The 25,054-nt window shown below is 32.9% G+C and overlaps 1 protein-coding gene across 1 annotated transcript; it reads right to left on the minus strand.

Moving 5' to 3' along the window:
• Window positions 1-9,019: 9,019 nt before the first annotated feature.
• LOC134264570 (transient receptor potential cation channel subfamily M member-like 2) lies at window positions 9,020-16,829 on the minus strand. The gene is made up of 8 exons (XM_062746862.1): window positions 16,662-16,829; window positions 16,401-16,557; window positions 14,414-14,586; window positions 12,114-12,270; window positions 10,423-10,570; window positions 10,145-10,256; window positions 9,839-9,941; window positions 9,020-9,414 (listed from the first exon to the last, which is right to left on the minus strand). The coding sequence occupies exons 1-8, from the start codon at window positions 16,674-16,676 to the stop codon at window positions 9,020-9,022; spliced, it is 1,260 nt and encodes a 419-aa protein (XP_062602846.1). The 5' UTR covers window positions 16,677-16,829.
• Window positions 16,830-25,054: the final 8,225 nt, after the last annotated feature.

Here is a 25,054-nt window from a genome sequence, read left to right on the forward strand (position 1 = left end):
ATTTACATTTCCAATAAATTTCCCCTATGATTCTTTACAAAATAAAATGCAGTATATTTTCTCATGAACTACATTAGGTATGTATCACGAATAAGCATGAATATCTCCACTGTTACGTCATAATACCGCTCCTAACGTCAAAAAGTAAAAAAAAATATAGTGCACACTGTTTTGTTTTAAAAATGACATTTGAACGGCGTAAATTTATGGCAAGTCATCAGAAAAATAATGTAAATATAAGAAATGAATTTAATTTTTTGAAGATTCATGAGGTATATGAACTACAACGCTTCACGCCGGCATATATATCATGAAGCGCTAACGCGCTTCATGAAATATGCCGGCGTGAAGCGTCGTAGTTCATAACCTCATGAATCTTCAAAAATTAAATTCATTTCTTAAATAAATCATGATATTGGAATATAATGAACAACTGGTTCGCGACGATAAATATCCGCGAGCAGAGGTTACTCGCGGAACTCGCGGATATTTATCGCACGCGTAATATACTTGGTTTACAGTAACATGCTTTTTTATAGAAAAACGTATAACCTTCTATGTAAATTTGGTCTAGTCGAATCGTATGTCGTGTAATATTATATTCAGCAGCAGCGTCTCGCGTCGGTATCACAAAAAGGAGAATATCACATGACGCCCTTTCGGCCATTGAAATAAAAAAATAATCGTGTAAAGCATATTATCATAATGATTTGAAAATATATGATCGCCAAACGAGTGTGATAAAGTAAGTTGACGCGAAAACGAAATTCCAAACCTAGCTTTGAAGATGTTTTTATTGTTCTATACATCTTTTACTTATACGGACTTTTTATTAATCTATATATTAAAAATTGATCATACATGAGGACATTTTACTTCTTTTTCTTAAAATTTGTTTTTATGACGGGTAATGCATAATTTTTTTACGATAATTCTTCGAAAATTTTTGGACACGTCACATTTAACCAGTAAAGGGCTTAAAATTAGCCCTTTACTCTGTACGTACGTAGGGCATTTGTTCAGTGAGAGATCTTTTTCGTGCAAGTACCTACTGCGACAAATTATTTTGCCAACAAAGTACAGACCACATCATGAAGACTGAACTTTAAGGTCTAATGGGAGGACCTGCAACTTTAATTTCAGTATACTGAGCGTTTGGCAAATAAACAGTTAACAGCTAACTATTTTTTATCAATTTAGGTCAGTCGCAGCCGTTATTTGAGCTCACAGCTTTGACGATTCTTGAACATAGGATGTTGCTAGCCAGTTAAACATTAAAGGTTGTATCTTTATTTTTTGATTTAGGAATAAATGTCTTATTTTCGATTTCATGATTTGATCAATCGATTGGCTTGCGTTTTAATTTGCATAAAACGCCGAAGGTGTTTATGCATGAAATTATCACGCAAGTCAATCAATTGATCATCGTCATAAAATTGAGAAATCTGACAGTTATTATTTTTATTCTGCCATTCCACGTGCTAGAAGCCCCGCTTTCTGTCTCTATTTGTCCCGCCCCGCACGTGATTTTTTTTTAGCCGCGCTTGTCTCTATTTGTCCAGCCCTGCACGTGATTTCTTCAATCGCGCCTGTCTCTATTTGTCCAGTCCTCTACGTAATTTTTTAGCCGCGCCTACCGATGAACCATTACATTGATGGAGAAATAAAGTAAATTTACTATTTGTAATTTTATCTCGAAATGTAAATATTCTATACTAAAGCAACATAATAAGGTACAGGAATCCTAGTGGGTTGACAAAAAAGAACAAAAAAATTTGACAATGCGTTTATGATTTTTTAAAGAATTTTACATACTGTGAAAATATTGAAATTTTGTCCAAAAGAAATTATAAAACAATGATACCCTTATGCAGGAAATTGCTTTTACCTAATTGGTATTGTCCATGCATCCAAAAATATTCTGCGATTTCCTCTCGATTAGCGAAAATGGCCCAGAGTAAAAGGTCCATATGAATCTCTTCTTTGCGTACTGGCACATCCTTATCAGCATCCTCAGCATCTTCAGGCTCTATACAAAAAGCATTCTTTTTTTAGTTGAAATAGACACGAATGGTAATATAATAACTAAGCTCTAAGATAAACGATATGACTAACTTTTCTGTCTGTCTGTAACACTTTCATTTCCACAAGATATCTCGAGAACCCTTTTAGCTTTCGCAATTAAATTTTTGTCCCCCGCTTGAAAAGTTGGGAATATTAATTTGGGTCTGTCCGTCCGTCCGTCTGTCCGTCCATCTTTCTGTCTGTCTGTAAAGCTTTCGTTTCCACACGATATCTCGAGAACCCTTTGAGCTTTCGCAATGAAATTTTGCAAAGCAACTCCCTATGGACTATACAAGAACACTATTGATTTTGAGGTCAAAAGGTCAAGGTCATAAATTCGCAAATTTTATACCAAAACTCCCTTGAAGGTCAAAGGTCAAGGTCATGAATAAGCAAATTCTGTCTGTTATAACACTTTCGTTTCCACACGATAACTCTAGAACCATTTTAGCTTTTATGTTGAAATTTTACATAACAACTCCCTGTGGCCTAATGAAAAGCTCTATTGATTTTGAAGTCAAAAGGTCAAATTTCAAGGTCGTAAATTTATACATTCTGTCTGTGTGTAACACTATCATTTCCGGGCGATATTTCAAAAAAAGATTTTGAGCTCATGCAATGTAATTTTATACCAAAACTCCCTAGGACCTCTCTCACCCCTCTCAAAGTGCCCAGTCCCGTTTGTTTTATTAGTTTTTATAGTATTACATGTCGCTATTTTTAGGGGCACGAGGAGTGTTATTGCGTATAAAACAGGTTCTCGGCGGACTCTATGTTCTTATAACATTTATTAGAACTGTTTAATAAAGGCTAAATAATCAAACACCATGGATTGTGTATAAGTTTGAGAATATAGAACATGAATATATACAAGTATGTGACTTTATTCTGCATATATTTGTCTGCTGGTAAAGCGATTCCGTGGTCTAGTGGAATGTCTCTCGCTTCACATTTGATAGGTCCTGGGATCGAATCTCGGACGATGTTTTTTTTTTTAAATACCTTTCTTTTTTTATTATATGATAGCATTCAGCATGGGAAAAAATTGTGAGGTTATAAAATAATCATTACATTGTGATAAATATTCCATATAAAAAGAATCTTCTATACACATAATAAAGAATAAGCAATCAGATGTTTATATCAATATTGGTATATTTTATTTGCTTCAGTATACATGTATACATTTAATAATTCTACAAATTCAATCAGGGGGATCCGACCCCCGACCCCGAACTGCGCACGGTTTACTTTTTCCCTAAGCGGGGACACAAATTCTCTGTATTAGCTTGTTTTCGTTACATCCCAATCATGACTAGGAGAACAACGGCTAGTGAGACAGGCAGGCAGGGGATGCTCACTCGTCCATGGCACCTGATCCCACCTTTCATGTTTTGGAGGTCCGTGTTTGCTCTGCCCGTGTTTTGTACTGTTTTATGGACTTTTGTTCGTTATATCCATATGCTATTTATAAACCAATGTTTATCGACTAAGGTCTATTGCGTCTGGGGTTTTATGCACGTCCTTCATACACAAGGAAGCCGTTCTATAACATTACAAAGGCAAAGGTTCGGAAAATGATGCATGCATTTTTCTTGCAAAATTTCATGAATGACAATGAAAATCCTATATGCTCTGGAGGGCAAAAATTTCAAGATAGGCTTTTCACGTACCTTAATCCTAAGACTCTGTTGGGTAGCTCATAAAAAAATATTTACATATATTCTTTAATAAATAATTATAGATCTTCTGTTTGGGAATGGAGTGATCTCATATACTTTTTCTGCATGTGAAGTATTTAAAATAATTAAGCAATTGATAATTATGAGTGAGGAGATTATACTTTTTTAAAAAGAAGCTTCAGAAAGAGAGAAATGAAATTTAATTTTTCTTCTGAATTATTTTTAGGAAACCTGAGTAAACTCAGACCTATTGCTATCCGTTTTCGTCCGTCTTGTGTTAACATTTGAACATTTTAGCTTCTTCTCTTCAACCGCTCAACCAATTTCAACCAGTTTTGGAACAAGGTATGTATTGGTAAAGGGGAACAGAAATTGTGAATTGCATGGTCCCTGCCCCCTTTGGGCCTGAGGGATGGGGCCAAAACCACTAGAATTAATGCAATCCTTAAAAATTTTCTTCTTTACTCCTGGACATGAAGCAGTGAAACTGTTGGCATGATTGTAATCAGCATTGAGTCCTCTACCAAAATTTTGAAATTCGTGGACCCAGGGTCAGAGGTTCTGGTACTAGGTCGGGGCTATATAGATTATTATTTCTATTTTTATTTATTAGATCATTATTTCTTTGAAAGTCTTCTTCTCTGCTCCTGGGTATTGAATAAACTAAATAAGTACATAGTTATGATTAACAAGAGTACCTTTTTTAAAATTGTTAATTTTATGGCCCCAGGGTCAGGGGTCTTGTGTTAGGGCGGGGCTTATTGATTATATAGTGAAAATATATTAAATCTTTGAATGAAAATTTTCTTTTTTGCTCCTGGGTATTAAGCAGACGGACTACCTATATAGTTATGATAAGCAAGGACCCTTCTTCCAGAATGGGGGGCTCTAATTATATACTGAAAATGAATTAATTGTTTGAAATCTGCTCTTTGGTATGTAAACAATAATTTAATAAGCAAGGGTGCCTTTTTAAAAATTGTACAATGTGTGGACCTAGGGTCAGGTTTAATGTATGGTAGGGGCACTACTGATTATTGCTGAATATTATTGATTAGATATATGCATTTTTTGTTTCCATACCCTGCCTATGGGTATTAAGTAATCAAACTAATCAATTGCTAAGTGTATAGTTATGATCAGCAATGATGCCTCTTTCAAAATGATGAATGCCATAGCATCTAGCTTAAAACATGAACCAAATTCAATCACTAGAAAGTTGTTGCATGGTGCTCAGGTGACCAATAAGGCCCATGGGCCTCTTGTAAACTATTTTAAGAGATCGTCTTTTTGTGTCGCCTGCGAAGCAGGGTGGGACTAAGGGATCACTTTACCCAGTGTGTGTCCGTCTGTCACATCCCGTATCTCAAGAACTGTAAGAGATATATGTTCTTGATATTTTCCAAATTTATTGCGTGGCACTATGACATTTGCAAATTGCCATCTTTACCAATCGTGTGACCACTAACCTTGTCCTTTGATCTAGTTAACTAAAAAATGAAAAGTGCCAATAAGGCCATAATAAATATATTTCAAGATTCTCGTCAGATTTTTTTTAAAAATCCAGGCGGGCGGGCGGCTTTTATTTTATATATTTTCTTTATTATTTTCAATTTTGCAGACTTTTTATTGACAACCCATTCTCAGAATAAGTGGTCTTTTGACAAAATACATGTTTCCTGGCCCTACCTGAAAAATATGACGTATATAAATAGTTGTATGCGTTATTTTTTATTCAGATGTAACTATACACACGGACCCCTTAATAAATGGGTTTTTTTAAGTCATAGCAGAAAAACTATCAATTTTGTCAAGTTTTGCGTGTCGCCAATCGGGTGTGTTAAGTTTCTGCATCTATTTAATCATCCGTATGTTTCTAGAGCTCTTCATTACATCTTATTTTTTTGACACAAATGCAGGCAATTATTTTAAATAATTACTAAAATGTGTACGACTAATTTCCCAATTTATTTTTTGAACTTGATTTAATGTCACTTAAAAGTGTGTAAACTACGTTGTCGATAATAAATGTGACTTTTCCAGCCTGAAATATCTTTTATGTCGCATATTAACATTCAAAACTTAACTTTATCGATCTGTCAATTGAAATTTGAATCAATTTACACTTGGAACAAAATATCTCGTACGAGCATCTGTATTCTGTATCTTTTATCCGTCGTTTTAAGAATTTAAGCTTCATGATCATGAAGATAATATTATGGTAAATGTATATGTAGATAAGTCCCCTACCGGTGAAACCGGAGGGACTATAGGTTTCCACTTCGTCTGTCCCCCTCTGTCTGTCAGTCTGTCTTGCTTGGTTTTCCGCACTTTTTGCTAAACGCTTGCAGATATTAAGCTGAATTTTGGTGTGTGTGAATGTATCTTGATGAGTTACAGGTCAAGTTCGAATGTCGTTTCGCTTCATTGATTTCTGACAAAATTATGGCATTTTTAATTTTTCATAATCGTTTAAGATCGGGTTCGTACTTTGCTAAATTCAACATGGTCAACATAAATATGAGGCGAGAAAAAGCCGTTGAAAAAAAATGAGTTGAATTTTGGTTTTAATGAGGTTAATTTAAGTAGGTTTAAGGCATTCAAAACCTCAAAATCAAGCATTTATTTGGGTTGAACATAACTTTTGCATATTATTAAATGACATCCTAAAGAAAAAGGGGAACCTGGTAGGGGACATGTATTGCTTATGCAATCTCTCAGAATGCATGTTTTATAAAACTTTGTTTGCATAGATTTTTTTTCTATATCGAACAATTACAGTAGGATGTACCTACTATTAGACAAGATGTAATTGCGTAATCTACGTTGCCGTCCCTCTGAAAAAATGTAAGAGACAATCGGTTAAGATTTTTTTTATGAGTTTTATACTTGTTTATTATTTTATTCCGATAAAAATTTTATGAAATATTAAGTTGAGTGATGTTTTTGCACTGTATATGACTGAACGGCATGCCCACTTTAGCTGTTCAGCTGCGGATTTCAACGTAGAAAAAAGAAACAATAAAATATCTGTCCTAATCAAATTTTGAATGTTAGATAATATATTTGTAAAATAAATTTGATTTAATTCAAATGCTCTGGATCATATGATAGATAAGTTCACCATTCGTAAATTGTAATCATTGAAAATTGTCAACACGAATATGTTATCAAACAGTCATATTGTAAGCTACGTTCTTTGCTTGCTTGTCTACACTGAAAGAAATACATAGTGATTTTAATTAATGTGCCTCGTAAAGCGTTTGTCGTGATTAGTAATCTTTCTGTTTACTGGATAAGATAGTTAGAAGTGTTGCGGGGGTTGTATAGATACTTATATACCTATTGAAAGTTACTTATCAATTCTAGATTTACTAATATTATCTAGTAAATCTAATCAATACCCAGTAAAACTACTTTTAAGGTAGTGATTGTATGGACAGTTAATTTACTACTAGTCTTCTTAGTACTTCAACTAGTTTTTTTGTGCTATCGTAACTATCGGTACTCAAAATTGCTTAAATTAGGGACAATTTTCGAATGAGTTTAATTTATCACAAAACACACATGCTCTTTATTTTTATTAATTCTTATGAAAAATGATCCGGTTTATCGTTAATGTAATTCTGGCAACGTAAAATAACTATAATTGTGAGGGTTCTACGAAAGTAGAATGGTACACAGCCAATTGTGCCTAATGTTAATATAGTGTTAATCTCAATTAACATTAAATTAACGTTAGCTTGATGTTAGTTTAATGCCACTTTTGTGTTAAGTTAACGTTATTTTCATGTTAAATTAACATTAGGCACAATTGGCTGTGTAGATAAATACCGATCCCGATCAGAATTCAGACGAAGTAAAACAGAAATTAAAAATTGGGGCGAGTAGGGATGAAAATCTAGGAATATTTTTATTATGGCCTTAACAGCATTTTTTTTTTACGTTTAAGAGGTAATTTTATGTTATGTAGGATGTGTACTGAATACCAGTAAACATTTACAAAATATCAACATTACAATTAACTTGACCTTTGACCTAATTAACAAAGAGTATAACGGATAATTTAATTTAAGACTGTTGATTTATGAGTGGCGGTTGTTGCTAATTACAATTGTACATGTTTATGTGCTCATAATACTGATCTTTGAAACTAAACTGTATGATATTCAGTAACCAAACAAACTGATATTTAAATATGAAAATACACAGGGATCGGGATCCCACAATGGATCGCGAAGAGTGACAATTGGTGTAAAGACTGAAACACGTATGAACTAATTTATAATTTATTTATAATGATTTCATCTCATTCATATGACGGTTGGAAATCATTTTTTTTTTTTATTAAATTGACAGACTCTATCGCAGTCTTATACTTAGTGCATTTATGAACTAGCATGCTTAGATTTTGTTTTTTGAATGAAATACAGTGCATGCCAGTAGCATATAAATAGCTTATAACTCTTAGATTTAGTTACATCTTACAAGAAGCTAAAATAAGCGACACATGCGCTCCTTAAAACACTTTAATTTTATAGAAGTAATTGAGTACATACCGTCGTGGTGCAATAAAGAGCAGCATAATTTTCTAATATCTCTTGAAATAGACTTGTATTGATTCTTTTTTTGCTTCTTTTTTGTACTCGATTTCAAATATTCATAGTCAGCTTTGTCTTTAACCAATGGTTCTTTAGTAAACGACAGGACAGCATCAGTGCATATTTTTATTCTCTGTAATAAACAATAGATTTTATGAATATATATATGAGATAGAGAGAGAGAAAGAGAATAATGTATAATTTTTGATTCAATTTATCAAGCATATTCTTGCCACAAATTGATCCTTCTTGAAAAGTAGCTTAGGTTCCTCATTTTCTGGAAAAGTCTAGAAAGAAAAACAAATGTTTCAAGTAAACTTGAATATTTCTCTCAAATTACATATGGTCCAATATGAGATGTTTGCCTATTTTCGGAATCTACAAACCTCTTTATAAAGTTTTGCGAGATAGGTGGATTTGAACTTCACTCCTTCGGAAACAAGGACTTTGACATAATCGCATCTGTTGGTTTTTAAAGCCTCATACTGTAAAATCTGCTCAATTGATAAATTAAGTGTTAGAAAACATTAACTTTTTTCTCAGATAAACAGTGAGCTGAATAGGCATACCTTTATTTCGCTGTAAATACTAGAGAGGGAAAACTCTAAATTTAATTTTTTGTTATGTTTACTTTCCTTCAATAAAATTTCAAATAAATTTGGACGCCACCAGCTAATGGTGGAAAACTTCATTTAATTTGATGCTCTGTAGCATATCAATAAAAGGAGGCCTGGAACTCCAATTGTGTTTCTTTTTTATAAGTAAAGGATATAAATCTTTACGATCTCTGTTGGTAAATGAAAGGGACGTTGAAGTACGACTGATGATTTTTTTTATGTTATAACATTGAACCGTTTTCAATATATTTACATATCCGCAATCAATGAGTTTGCCCTTTTCCTGCAAAACTTGATATCCAAAATAAAAGAATAACGGTAACGAAGCAGGCATCACATCAAACTGCATATCTTTCTCATCTCTTACAAGAGTTCTTTGATATTGCTTTTTCTTAACGTGTTGAGAGAAAAATGCAACAGGCTTATCCGTTCCTTCTGAATCGCTCTTTTCTACAGGAAAAAGATGTTAATAGCTTTTAATTAGAGATAAGTATAACCAAAATCAAGCAGCTTATTAGCCTATTCAATGTCTATTGTGATACGGAATATTTATTTTATACCTTTTGTATTCATTTTCAAAAATATGCTAAAATATACAATATTTCTGTGCAAAATGTTATGATTTTGTGTTGTTGGCTCTTGATAAATGCATATCTAATTTAAATGAGGAAAAGAGGTTATTATGTTTCTATTGCGTTTCAGTATATTTAATACTCAAAATGACAAAATTATTTCTAGATAGAAAACACTTCAATCCACGTCAAAAAATACAATTAAAACCATATCTTCCGATACAAAATTAAGTCTCATTTTTAAATATGACTAATTTGTCGCAAAAATGAAAAAGAAATTTAATTATACATAAATTTATTACCTTTATTCTTGAAGTACGCATATGCCCATGCACGCACAATGGCTTCGCCTGTGACTTGGAGAAAATAAATTGCATTATTTTTTTCCACATCAAAGACGTTTATCTAAAATCAAAAAAAAAAAAACGAAGTATAAATTCATTAACACAGGATGAAACATATGAAAGGGTTGTATCCTTTAAATATTATTTACTTTTTAATTAACTGTAAACTAATTTTCAAGTGTTACTATTTTGGCTAAAATCTGATCGAGAAATCTACTTCCTTTATATATAGTAAAGAATTAGTGTAATAAAAATGAATATTACAAGATGTTCAAAGGTTCTGAGCTCATCAAGGCCTTCTTTCAATTTTTCGAAGGTTTTGCTTTGAAATCGGATTCCAAACAAAAGCGCGGCATCACTTTTGAGGGACTGTTGCCTACAAAGTAAAAGTGCTGATTTACGTCAGAGTAATTTTAATTTAGTTTTTTAATTTAGTTATCTAATAAATTATCTTATTTATTCCATAAGCGAGTATTAAATAAATAATATAAAGATGTAATGTTTAATAACTTTTCAGCAAATGTAAAATTCAAATTACATACTTTTCTATATAATTAAGGATAAGATTTGCTGCTTTTCCAGAACCCTTCACTATTACTACAGGTATATTTTGTTTTACAGACTCTACTATCTCAACGATACTGTTTAAATCTCCTTCCACTAAAACTCGCACAACTGGAACAGGTAGTTCTGTGAATGAATAATTTAAACAACCATACCTGAATAAAATTTGAAGTAAAAAATTTTTTTTTTTTTAATTTTAAAAATACAGAAAAAGAACAGTATAAGCCTTAAACCAGTATCGATAAACTACATGTATATAACAAGTTTTAATCGGCATAATCAGTCATTGTGTAATGAAATGTAAATTATTTATGAACATGAACCTTATTCTCGAAAACAGCCTTTTTAAAAGGAAATTGTACTGAATGTGGATAACGAATCAACATACAGTGTATTTCAATAACCCAAGCAACATAATCAAAGCTATTATACCCCCTCTTGAAAAGTGGGAGGGATATACATGTAGTAATCGTTACGTCCGTCCGTACGTCTGTCCAGCTGTCTGTAAGTCCGTGTTATACTTCTGAGTACCCATCTCTTATCCAAAACTCCTCTCATACCACTGAATGCCTTTGAGAGTTCTTTTTATTAAAGACACAAATATAGAGTTTATACAAGCTTTTTCAGAGAATCAGTGTCCTTGGAAAAAAGGAACAGCACGCGCGGATCATGTTGGGTTGAAGGGAGAGGAACAATTTTAGGAGGCGGACCCGGCAATAGGGAAGAATGGTATAAAATAAAATTAAAGAACACAAAAGCATCTGCGATCTTGACCTGTTGACCTCCAGAAAATAGAGATCTTTCTTACACCTTACGGAATTAGCGTGACCTTGGACCTAAAAATTAAAAGGGATCTTCCTACTTTCTGCAATACACAGTGTTTAAACCGATAAATTTTCTATTTGTTACACTAATAATCGGAGTTTTATGAAGAGACTTACTTTTACATTCGACACCTTACTTGGACATTTAAACCTGCGTCATGTATGGAGATACTGAATTGAAAATAGAAAATAGAAAACATCTCAAGAGGTGAAAGTTATTGTTTTCGGGGCTTACAAATAATTTATTAAACAAAATCGATAATTGATGGTTAAAAAAAAAAATAATAATAATAATTGATGCTTAATAAAATTTATTTGAATAGTTTATTCACGAGAATTAATATATCCTTTATTTTAAATAACTTAAGAAATGAAATACAGAGGAAGACACGTTTCGGTAGGAAAACTCGGCAGAAGTTAGTCAAGACTTGAATAGAGGGTGTTGAGGGTAGGGATGTTGCAGTTTTCGTCCCAGACAACGTTATATGATCTTTGAAATAGCCCGTGATTATTTTTTGGTAAATATTAAGATCAATATTTTTTCACAAAAGAGCTACCGTATATTTTTCTGTTGTAAAAGTAAGCCGTTAACTGCAAAAGTCCATCAGTGGACTTAAATTTTTTTTTAAATAGTGCATATAATGTTCCAGTTCGTATTAAACTAGCTGCAGAACAGTAGCGTTCTGGTAAGTGTTTTATACCCTTTTCTCAGATTGTAATTGTAATTATTTCTTTTAGATAAACCACTGCACTTTATCTCCACATGTTTCAAATAAAACGCAACACAAAGTCTCCTGCAATGATTCTCAAGTATGATATAAACACAAGTTTTGTTGGTAAAATACCTAATTCGAGATCCGTTTTTCTCTTTGGGGGTACCTTCTCTTTCATGAATGAAACTGTCTGTTTTTTGATAAAGCATTCAAATTTTAAACGGGCATCCCTGAAATGGTCTTTGGTCTCTGAAATAGTACATGCGATATGGTCTTCCAATTTCATCACCTACAAGGTAACAAAAGTACATAAATAATTAGTAATTCATAAGGAATTACTAATAGTTGTTCAATAAAAGTACATACACACTTTTATTTAACACCTACTAGTAATTTCATTGGTACAAGAAATTCCTACGTGTAGAAAAAGTTTACATAAGTGCAAGAAATTCCAACTAGTAATTCAACAGATACTAAAAAGCAGTCCTTGCTTGTACACGAGGTAGTACATACACACTTTCTTGTGTACGCAAAAGTACTGCTTTCTAGTGCATGTACATCCATACAGAGTGCAAGTACTCAATCTGAAGTTGACATCAGAAAAATGCTTGACTTTCTGATTGACAATATGTATGTCCATTTTGGAGACCAGGTCTTCTAACGATTTATTGGAATTCCCATGGGTACAAATTGCACTCCGTTATAAGCAGACTTATTTTTATATTCATATGAAGCAGAATCTGTGCAAAATCTTATGCGTGAAAAGAAGAAAACACTTGCTGTGGCCTTCAAATCGACATTTAAATACATCAACGACGTATCGTCAATTGACAATGGTAATTTCCATTCTCATGTCGATACGTTATATCCTAGAGAACTTCAGATAAAATATATCACTGAGTCTGACGCATCTGTTTCTTATTTGGATATTTTTCTTGAAAAATAAGTTAATGGTATTCTTACAACCCAGCTCTATGATAAACGTGATGACTAACTTTTCTTTCGTCTATTGGCCTTACCTTAGCAGCAATATACCTTCATCACCTGCATACGGAGTTAAAATATTTCAGTTTATTAGATACGCAATTAAAGAGCATGCTCTACGTATTAAAATATCTAAAACGAGGTAAATTATTGACAAACAAGTTAAAGAAACAAGAATTTCAGCTGTTTCTTTTAAAGTTAACTTTTTGGAAGTTCTATGGTCGATACAATGACCTTGTCAACAAATACAATTTATCATTGATTCAAATGCTGACTGACGTTTCTCAGATTTATTGTTAGTCCATTATTTATACACTGAATTAACGACGGAATTTAACCATTATTTCACAAGCATCACACGGCGGGTGTGACTGGTCGGCAGAGGATGCCTACTCCTTAATGGCACCTATCCCATATTCGATGTTTTGGAGGTCCATGTTTGCTCTGCTCCTATTTTGCATTGTTTTATGGACGTTTGATTTTGAATACTGTTCGTTATCCCAATGTGTTTCATTCATATTTAAATGCAAAATGAAATTCCCTTATTTCCATAAATTATGGTATATAGGGTAACAAGCAGTATTCAAGCTTCATATCCACTCTAACAATATGAAAATGTAGCAGAGCAAAAAGGGATCCCAAAAAAAACATTGTACTTATAATATGGTGTCATGGGGTAAGCATTTTCAGTCGACCGGTCTAGCCGGTCTTGTGCTCCTTGAAATGATCGGTTGAGATTTCATATGTGAACGGGTACGTCTAGTAGGGGAATTACCTAAATTCCTCGCGTATTACGTCATCAATTTTAGCCATGAAAAGTATTCTACACGTTCTTAGAATTACATCAACACGTAAGTGAAAATTTGCAGCTTTAAAAAAAATAGTTAATTTATGTGTGAAATGTGATTGTTATACATTATTTAGGATGTTTAGTTTCATGAACAATTATTTTAATCAAGTTTTGTTTACTAACTACAATTAAACTGACGTCTAAAAACTTTAATTATAAATAGTTGAAACAGAAACATTGATCATGGTGTACACTTTCTTCTTACACGTCATAAAAATCTCAACAGACAGATTACAAAAAAGTGTACGTCTACGTCAAAGTATATGCACAAGTACACGTACGCGTACCAGTTTAAAATCTCAACCTCTCTAATAATTAAATTTTGACCTGCTCCTTGATCCGATTTTCGTAGTTTTTAATTCTGGATTGGTTTGAAATAAATCATGATAATATAAAGTTTCTAATACTAATCATTAGAATATATTGTTGAAGTACTACAAAATTTGGATAGCATATGACGTTAAATTAAAAAAATATGACAGGAGTCCACGAACTTTTCGAACAATTCTCGGACTCGATCGAATACATATTGTTAAAAATTTTTAAAATCCTAAATTATGAAGAAAAAACACAATTACACGAACTAGTTGTTGCTTACCTTTTTAGCACTGGTTCCAAACTTCAATGTAATTGCTTTTACAGGGAAACATTCTATTTTTATTTCCTCATTCACACTAAGATTCTGCTTTTCAAGATATGTGTAATTATCAAAGGCTTCCCAGATTAGCGATGATATACCATTCCCTTGTCCTTGAAAGAGAACCCATGTGTCTATAAAAAATAACAAAAGTGATTAAATAAAAAATAATAGATATTGATAACTGTCCAATCCGATTTTTCTTGATTTTCTTGTATTTCTCAAATTTTTGTATTTTTCAAGCCTGATCGACATGTTTACTCTTAAAAATGTGAAAAAAAACACAAAAGCAATCTTTCAATCTGATTACATATATATATATATAACACTTTGTGCAATAAATGCATGTGTGTGTTTGTTTGTTTGTCTGTTTTTTTTTTTTTTTATTGAACATTTCTATATACTATGAAAATTATTAACTATGAAGATAGCGAACTATAAGAAATAATTTTCACTAAAACGTACAGAAATTTAAGGAATAAAATAAATTTGTATGCATTCATGCCTTTTATTCATGTTTGACAACTAATAATATTAAAGTATTTACGAGTATATCGTTGAATTTTCAGATTACTCGGATATGAATTCAAAGTTCAATGATTTAGACAAGAAGTCTCATTAGGAAATAAAGTCCGCGTTTTCATGAATGTTGCAGAAAAACCTCCGATGTCGAGAAATGTTGTTTGAAAGACAAAAGCCGACGCTCTAGCCGAGGCTTTGTTATTTCAAAGAACATTTCGAGACCGAAATGTGCATCATTTACGACAACAAGGACTTTATTTCTATTCTACTACAGCTGTAAAATACGATTAATTGTTTCTCTATAGAGAAACGAATTAGGTCACCATGCTGCAGTAACCCTTTAGCACCAGAGAGTAAATTTGTAAAAGAATGCAGACGATTTGTGCTTTCGCCGCATTAAAATTTAACCTTTTGTTAAGTAAAAATCTGTTTGTAGCTCATAAAGATTAATCTTCTAGAATATACAATAACAAAATCAGTTTACTATATTACCTCCTTATCTATAAAATCATGGAGTTTAAATATTTCGTAGGGAGGCTCGTAAAACAGCCCCGCTTCGCTTTAGAAACCTACATTCTTCAGCTACTTTCTGCAATACACAGTGTTTAAATTGCAATTTAAGACGACACATCATTGTGGTCAAAATATGTATTTCATTCTTAAGTCAAATGTACATTTCAAATGCACAAGGTTTTTATGTGATTCTGATCTGATAATATATTGATGACGTTCCTGGTTTTTTTATTGGAGAATACATGAAATGTCCGCAGCATTTCTTTAATCTCCGCAATATCCGTTGAGGAATATTTCGGCATTTTAAAATCTTACAAAAGGCAAGAATAACTTAACTCTTTACAACTTTCTGAATTGTTACGCAATATACACTTAATGTTCACGTCATAGACATTCGTTTTTACCATTTCCCCGCAGGCAATTTATAGCATAGTACAATTTTCTCTAAAGTTTAGCGTAAATAATATCATGACGTATTTTTTAAATTAAAAAATAAGCTTTCTTATTTTATGAGATTCTAACAAGTATGAAATAGAAGGAATTTGGCAATAATTTAAAGATTAAATGAACTTTTTCAAGTGCGTGAAAATGCGTGATTCCGGGGAAACGGTATATGCGTGATTTTGCGTTAGAGATAGGAAATGGTATTTGCGTTAATATGCGTGACTGCGGGGAAGGGGGTTAAAGGTAGAAACGGGAGGGGATTTTTAAATGTTCGAGTTTTATAAACTAGTGCCATAATTAGCATTCTGGATGAAAAGACAAAAAGCCAAAAAAAAAAAAAAACTTGGAACTCGTTAGTTTCAGCTCTTTTAAGCTCAGACGCTAAACATAAACTCACAATCATGGTAATTCTTATTTAACTGCTACTGCTGGCATTCGTCAGTTAAGACTAAGCTGTAAAAGATCTTACCTCCATCGCTTTGTTTTGCAGCTTCCATGAGAGCGGTTTGGAAAATTGGTCTAGGCCAAACCTTGGGAACAAAAGTTTCAGAATCCCCGATTATCGAGAAAACCAGTTTGGGTGGTACTTTATATATTTTCACCAGGCTCTTCCACAAGGTTTCTACCTAATATGTCCAAATATTTGAAAATTATTTTTTTCTAACTACATCATTCCTTTTTTATCATACATGATAATGAAAAAAATTGAATATTTTATATTTTTCATTACCTTCTCTTCCTCCATTTTCTTCCTTCAATAAAAGTATCACTCTAGAATTTTTTGTTTGTTTTGCGTGAATCCAATATTTTCATTATCCTATAAATAAATGCGTAAAGCATTTTACAAGACTCGGTACCTTTGCATTTTTTAATAAAGCCTTCCAAATCAACTAACATTCAAAAAGGTATTTCGATTTTTGGTGTGTTTGTTTTTGTCAACTGAGGACTTGTTAAGGGGAAAATGATCTGCTGAATGGAATAAAGCATTAAAGCGCTATCTGTCTTGTTATCCGCGGTATTCGTCAAACTAGACAATTATTTGTTCTCGTTTTAATCATCAGGTGTATACAGGTAATTACGCATTCGAATGTATCGAGTCGACATTTATATCAATGTTCTCTTTTTATTGAATAAAATTGTAAAAATCCTTACATGTTAAGTTTACTTATATTTTGAGCAAAAGCGAGGTGAAAAATGTCATATCTTCTTTTAATATTTATTCAGGTAAAATTACAAAGCTCAAGGTTTAAAGGATAAAGGACGAACAAGGTAATAAACACATGAGTGCTTTACAACAAGTCCAAAGTACAACTTAAGAGTATATGTTTAATAGACTGGAATAATTGCTATTTTGTATTAAATAAATCCCTTAATAGCTTTGTAGCTATTTAAAACATCCTTATCATCAAAAGAAACATAATAACTATTTCTTATTTGGGAACATTATAGAATTGTTGGCCATGTTTATTCTATACATACGCGCAAGATATTTTTTTTCAAGTTCTCATCTTTATGATCTATGCTCGAGTATGTCTTTGAAAATTAAATTCTTTCAATGATGGATACAATTCAGAAGGTGAAAAAATGACAAATTGTTTAACTACACAAATTAATATATGTACTTTGAAAAAAATCATGTTATCTTTTTGATGCACGAGGAGGTCAACTGTCATCTGTTTCAAGTTATAAATTCCAACAAAAACAGAATAAAAACTTGAATTTTTTAATAATAAAAGATTTAATTTGCGCAGTCTAAATATGACACAATTCGTCATGGTTGGATGTTACAGGGAAATTCGATGAAATGTATCAATTTGAGGACATTTGGTTTTTCTAAGGTCACAGGAAATGAGAGAGAGCTGAGTAGCGACGCCACGCTCTTCAGGAGACTCGATAACACTGCAAATAGCCGATATATTTTTATGCGTACCAAATGAAGAAAACTATTCATCCATTTCATCAGCATTATCGAATTATATTCCAGCATAGATTGCTCAACATACAATAAACATACAATAAATATTTATTCCTACGAGACCCAGATATTTTATCCCTGCCACATTTAAAACAATCTTCTCTTAGCGCAACCAAACACAAGAATTAATAGGTCATCTATTCATCTCTCTCTCTCTTTTGAGAAGATAAATTATGTTTGTCATCAATATCAGAGAATAAGATATTTCAATCTATTAAAGTGATCAAATATTAAAACAAATTGTTATATAAGAGGAAGGTGAATAATTAAATAAATATGAACAGTATTTCTCATAATATTATTTCTTTGCTTCTTTATTATGACAGGTTTAAGTTAAAACGGAAGTGACTTGACATGGCAACAGTGTACTTAAGCAGATTGCAATATGCTTAGATTAACACATTGCTTCAAAGTATGTTGCTTATATAGAAATTTTCATGCAATGGAAATTAAGCAAATTGATATTTTGTAGCTAATAATATGCATTAAGAAATTTTTGCATATACTGAAATAAGTCAAAATAATAGTAATTTAAAAATAAAAATCTGATGTCAACTTGCTATTTATTCGTACACGTTTATATTAACATGATAGTATAATTATATTAACATCAGGACGGGGGTATTAAACGTGAGCATTGCCGCACAGATTTAATGTTTATTATGAAATTTGAAATAATCACATTTTGGAAAAAGGGTTAATTTTTAATTTAGACAGGGACTTACATGCGCAAAGCTTTTAAACAGATTACGCCCTTCAAGGTCTCTCCCTCTCTCTGATTTAAGATCTGGCACTAAATGGGTATATTTAAGATATTATTAAACAATCAGGAATTTGAAAATATACATGTTATTATCACCCTGTGTTAGGGTTGCACGTTCATTACACTTCTAGAAGTTTAATTCGATCATAACTGCAAACCGTTTTAAAATACGCCGGTATCATAAGGAAGCATTCAAATCATTTCTCTGGAAATCTAGACTTTAAAATAAACTAGAAATATGTCCATAGGACATGAATGCCCCGCCGAGGATATATTAGTAAAGCAACATGAAAATTTGTATGTTATGGAATCCGGATAGGGCCACGCAGTTCAATATCGCAGCATCGCACCATCGAGGTTTGAGTCGATGGTGCCATGACGCGATAATGCGATGACGATGAAGCGATGGTGCGATAACGATGAAGAGATGGAGCGATAGCGCGATGACGATGATGCAATGGCGCGATAGTGCGATGACGATGAAGCAATGACGAGATGGCACGATAGCGATGCTGCGATAGCGATGATACGATAACGAGATAACGATGAAGCGATGCTATATCGTGTCATCGTTATAGCTTTATCGCGCTATCGACATCAGGTCATCGCATCATCGCTCTATCGACTATATAGATAGGATGGCATTCCCAGCAGTCATTGCACAACATGGCGTTTGTTGATGAAAAGATTCAAGAATATTTCATTAATGGATATGATAATAAAGTAATCATGGCCTTATACAGAAGAGCTTCCATGTGTATTACCATTAGTAGTTAAACGTCTTGAGCAAAGATTTGATTGCCCAGTGATAATAAATTGACTTTAAATTTGTATTTGATAATCATATTTTAAATAACAAACACGAAGTACATGTACCAAAGGGAGAGAGGGAGGAAGACTTTCGTTTTGTGTTTGCTTTTAATTTTCTTCATTTTGAATACTGTATTTAACGGTGCTAAAATTGCACGATTTCTAAGAAAGTGCAATAGCGATGGTTTTTATTTCACTAGAGACCTATATACTAATATATAGGTCCCTGATTTCACGATGCAAGGAATTAATTTAAATTTCGTATAAGCATTAATTCGTTTTTAATAGTTAAAGATAACATTAACGATGGGTTTAATTTTGCGGATAAAAGATGAATTGCAAACAAAGTGAAACTAAAACCATCGTAATTATTTTCCAATCCACAATAACCCCCCCCCCCCCGTTAAAAACTAAAATCTAGATCACGCGGATTTCGATTTCTTTTACATCAGTCGCAAGATGAGTGTATTGTCAAACTTATCTTGATTATCAAACTATATTTTAACAATCTTCTGACAAGTTATATGTCTGGCAAGAAAGACATGGTTAATTTTAATGCCCATGTGAAGTTTATTAAGCCAGTAAGATCTATTTTTGATATATATTCTGTTCGTATCTTCACTACCTGACGCCATTTCTATTCTCAATAGCGCATGTGCATAAGAGTCGATTGCGCGATAGTGCGATAATGCGATGACGATAGTGCGATAGAGCACTGATGATGACACGATAGAGCATCGCTTCATCGTTATCACGTTATCGTATCATCGCTATCGCAGCATCGCTATAGTGTCATCGCTTTATCGTAGTCGCACTATCGCGCCATTGCATCATCGTCATCGCGCTATCGCACCATCGCTTCATCGCACCATCGACTCAAACCTCGATGATGCGATATTGAACTGCGTGGCCCTATCCGGATTCCGAAGTATGTGTATAAAATTTGATCAGTTTGGTTCAGCTAGAGCTTATAGTAACTAGGGAATAAATATGCAGGTCAGATCCAGCATCCGAAGCAAGTCTGGTAGTGTCCATCCCTAGATACATCATCCATGCAAGTTTGGTTCAGCCCGGGCTTATAGTTACTTGGGAATGAAAATATAGGTCAGATCCAGCATCCGAAGCAAGTCTGGTAGTGTCCATCCCTAGATGCATCATCCATGCAAGTTTGGTTCAGGGAGGGCTTATAATTATTAGGGAATGAAGATATAGGTCAGATCCAGCATCCGAAGCAAGTCTGGTAGTGTCCATCCCTAGATGCATCATCCACGAAAGTTTGGTTCAGGGAGGGTTTATAGTTACATGTACTAGGGAATAAAAATGTAGGTCAGATCCAGCATCCGAAGCAAGTCTGGTAGTGTCAATCCCTTAATGCATCATCCATGCAAGTTTGGTTCAGCCCGGGCTTATAAGTACTTGGGAATGAAAATGTAGGTCAGATCCAGCATCCGAAGCAAGTCTGGTAGTGTCCATCTCTATATGCATCATCCATGCAAGTTTGGCATGGGTAGCGCTTATAGTTTCTTAGGAATGGACCTGCTCCAAAAACTTTAACCTTGTCACTCATCGGGAAAATGTAGGTCAGATTCAGCATCCGAAGCAAGTCTGGTAGTGTTCATCCCTAGATGCATCATCTGTGCAAGTTTGTATCAATATGTGAAGTTTGATAACACCAACTTGAATGGTATGTTTAAAACTTAGCTAAACACTAATTTAAGAAGATTGAGGTCAAGGTCAAAGGAAAGGTCAGGGTAAAAAAAATATTGATGCAGTTGCATAGCTCTCATCAATATCTATCAGCATATGAAGTTTGATGAAAATATCTTGGATTGTTTCTTTGAAACTTAGCTTTGAACAGAGCTAAACGCAAAGTGTGACGGAAGACGGAAGGACAGAAGGACGGAAAGACGGAAGGACGGAAGACGGACATGACAAACACTACATGCCCCGGCCATATTCATGGCGGGGCATAAAAACCAACGGTAATTTTAACTATTTTCCAAAGCCGCTGATAAAACATTAACTATTATTAAACTTCACTCTGCTGAATTGTTTTAAAAAAATGATTAAATACACACACAATCTTTAAACTAAAATAAAATGTTCATTTTTCAAGTAACAGTGATATAATTTTAAAGAACATAGATATTATTTAGTCTTGGTTTTTTTTAATAAAATGTATCATATATATAAATTAATGATGGGATGCTCTCTTGGAAACCACTGTTTAAAGTCATTTTCCTCGAAAACATTACTGTTTCTTTGCTTTTCAAACATAATGAAATTTAAGGTTAAAAGTTATATACCAAGTCATGAAGATGAGTATGTTGCTGACCTGATAAAGAACTTTATTCGGTATAACCATTATTATTTTTCTTCATTGTTCCAACTTTATCTGAATGGCTCAAACTGGATCACATAATCAAGTATAAAAAGTGTTACAGACTGGATGTTTCTATTTAAAAAAATTATAAACCTGCTGTTTCTAAAATTGGAAACCTTTTTCTGTAAAGCAACAATAGTGCTGATGTCACAATAGTCTTTATAAACTGGATGTTTCTAAAAACAGATACTGCGGCTGGTTTTAATTACTGAGACGTCATAATACAATGACATAACAATGCCTTGTATGAGAAGGTACTGAGTTTTAGAAAAAAGGATTTTAAGACATTTCTTATTAACTGATAAAAAATAATTAAAACAGTTGTAGCCTTTTGGTTCGGTACAATCCCTCGATATATAGACTTTAGAGAAAGCATATCAACCTCGCACTTCGTGCTCGGTCCACTGCTTTCTTTAAGGTCTATATATTGAGGGATTGACCTCATCAAAAAGCTAAAATTGTAAAAAAAAAAAAAAAAAAAAATTACCCCCAAATAAATTATTGAAGGAGAAATATTTAATTGTATTCTTAAACAGGGCGATATATGCTGACGTCAAAGCACTGAATATTTTCATAAGAAATGACGTCATATGTATGAAATGACGTCACGAAAATTTAAAATTTCCATCATTTCTACAGAAATATGTATATATTACGTCGATATTTTTAGTCAAAATCACCCAACGCATGTCTGGTCAGGCTAAATATTTTGATTATAATATGCAAAATGATAATATCAATGAAATCTGTAAATATTGTTCCTGAGCAAAGTTGCGCTCTATAAATTTTTAAGCTAAAATTGTTGAAATTTAGTTTATTTTGTCTTCTTTTTAAGAAATGATATAAAATCGGACTAAATTGTGACGTCATAAAAACAAAAATTGTGAAGAAACTACTTTGAAACCATAACATGTTATGTTTATTTATATTTCTCATACAATTTACAGAATTCAGCACATTTCAAGAAGTTTTCAAAAGTTGACTTTTGTGAGGGCAAAGATATGCAATTTACCGTATATAGTTCTTTTCATGGAAATTCATGGACACAGCCATTTCAAAAATGATATAAATGCATTAAACTTCAATGTCATATATGTTTATCATCAATACTTCATAACAGAATATAAAAAAAACTTCAACTGTTCTAAAAGGTCTTATACCCAGTTCAGAATTTTAAAAAAAAAACATGTTTAAAATGTAACCTTTACCTTTGTCAACTGACCATGGGTCAGGGTCATGACACATCTTCAGGATTTGAGCAACCGTTGTGCCAAGTATGAGCCTCCATTTTGGACTAACCATACTATGTTGTTTATGATGGGACATTGATCGTGGTTAAAGAAACTTAAATCAAGGTCATGACACACTCTAAGATATGTGCCTCCAGAGTTGTATGGAGTGGACACAAAAGTGTGTCGGACACAATAAGTGTTATATTAGTTTGTGGGAGGTTCACTATAACCAACGCATTCCTATCCAAACCTTTTAGAAAAGATACATATTACCCTATCAGTTCTAAAGAGAAGAAAGTTTATTTCAAAAATTGAAATTACAATCTTCATTACATGAGCTTTTGACATTTAAGCATACATGTAAATGACTCTAAACTTGACAAAAGAATGGAACATTCAGCGGATAAAAATCAACAGTTGGTTTTCAGTTGCAAAAACTATTGAATAATATTGTAATAAAAAAGCATTTTACCCTGTGACTATAAAAGCATGTTCATTCTAAATTATTTTTCAATATGAATTTTTTTCTCACAATCTTAATGCTTGCTTAACATACATATACATGCATGCAAGATATCAGCATTTCAGAATCATCAATGATCATATCATGAGATAAAATGTTATTAAAGTAGTATGTGCTGCCTAAATTATAGAATTTTCATTTTCGTTTGCTGTAAAAGATGAGGAATTTTGCATTAAAAATATTTATGATGAATTAGAATAAATAATCATCAAGTTTATTTTAAGAAATATGAATACTTACAATTGACAAATGAATTTTTGTACAGGATGACATTTATTTAATTTTATCAAAGCTTTAGAAATGCTTTTTATAAAGATATGAATAACAAGGAGTTGATAGACTATATTCCTTCTGTCATTGGTTAAAAAATCAAAATTTTGCAACAAATAAAACATCTGACACAAAATTGCAGCTCATATTACTTTAACATAGCAATTTATCATTCAAATCAATCTTCAGGACTCAACTTTATTCGTTTGTATGCGAAATTTAATTCTTGCTTTGTATGATATATTTCAAATCACGGTGTTATGCAAAGTGCAACATTAATTGACAATCGAAACATTCATATTATGAAAGAAAAGTTTCTTCCACTACTTTAAAATTTTGATTGGCAATTTGTAGTTTTCAATCATCTGATTGTGTCTTTCTACTGCATCAATCTTTTTGTCGTATGTTTGCACAATAGAGGGCTTTACTTTAGCTGAATAAAGTCATAATGGCTTGTTTCAATGTTGGAAGAAGACTTGGTTCTACGAATAAGGTACCAGGTACACTAATCCTGGTATTTAAGGCAACTTCGGGGACCAAGTGAGAAGTTGACGTGTCTCCTCGGTTCTTAAGCTAAATCTTTATCATCTTAGGAATGTCTTTCTGTTAGGGCGCACTGTACCTGTTGCACCTGTACCCATATGTCTATAAACAATTGAGTTTTTATAATTACTATCACAGAAAAGGATGTGCCCATTCTAAAAATGGTTTTTGGAGATCCATAACAAGATATGTAGCACCATTTTTTAGGGTTGGATATTGGGTCTTCCAGTGTTAAGTTTGAACTTCAAGCAAAATACATTTTCAGCATCGCATAACACGTACGCTTTCAGACCATACTTTATCAGGACTGTACACCCGAAAGGATAAATCCTTCGCTATGCTACCATGTTTCCATCGATAGCCAGTGCTTGATGGGGCTAAGGAACTGAACGAAACCTGGAAAGCACTTTGAAGTAGAAGGAACCAATTTTGAATAATTGGGTTGAAGCCCTCAGATCCACGCGGGATATAATTCTCATTTTCATTTAAGTGAAAGAATGCTAGTACAAGCAGAAACCTGTCTCGTGACATAACGCTGGGAAAAATGAAACAATTGATACTGGATTTACTGTCCAGTATTCCGAAACATCTTTCTGACAGACAATTCCCATGGCTATGATAATT

The sequence above is a fragment of the Saccostrea cucullata genome, unplaced genomic scaffold, assembly GCF_032062105.1.
Source record: "Saccostrea cucullata isolate Sc308-1 unplaced genomic scaffold, CSIRO_AGI_Scuc_v1 ctg1743, whole genome shotgun sequence".
Taxonomy (NCBI): Eukaryota; Metazoa; Mollusca; class Bivalvia; order Ostreida; family Ostreidae; genus Saccostrea; species Saccostrea cuccullata.

Excerpts from the sequence above, each read along its gene's own strand:
- LOC134264570 (XM_062746862.1), bottom strand. Across the intron at positions 14,587-16,400 it reads TGCAAAACAAAGCGATGGAG|ACACATGGGTTCTCTTTCAA; the intron begins GTAAGATCTTTT and ends TATTTTTTATAG. Across the intron at positions 10,571-12,113 it reads AAAAACGGATCTCGAATTAG|AACTACCTGTTCCAGTTGTG; the intron begins GTATTTTACCAA and ends ATTCATTCACAG.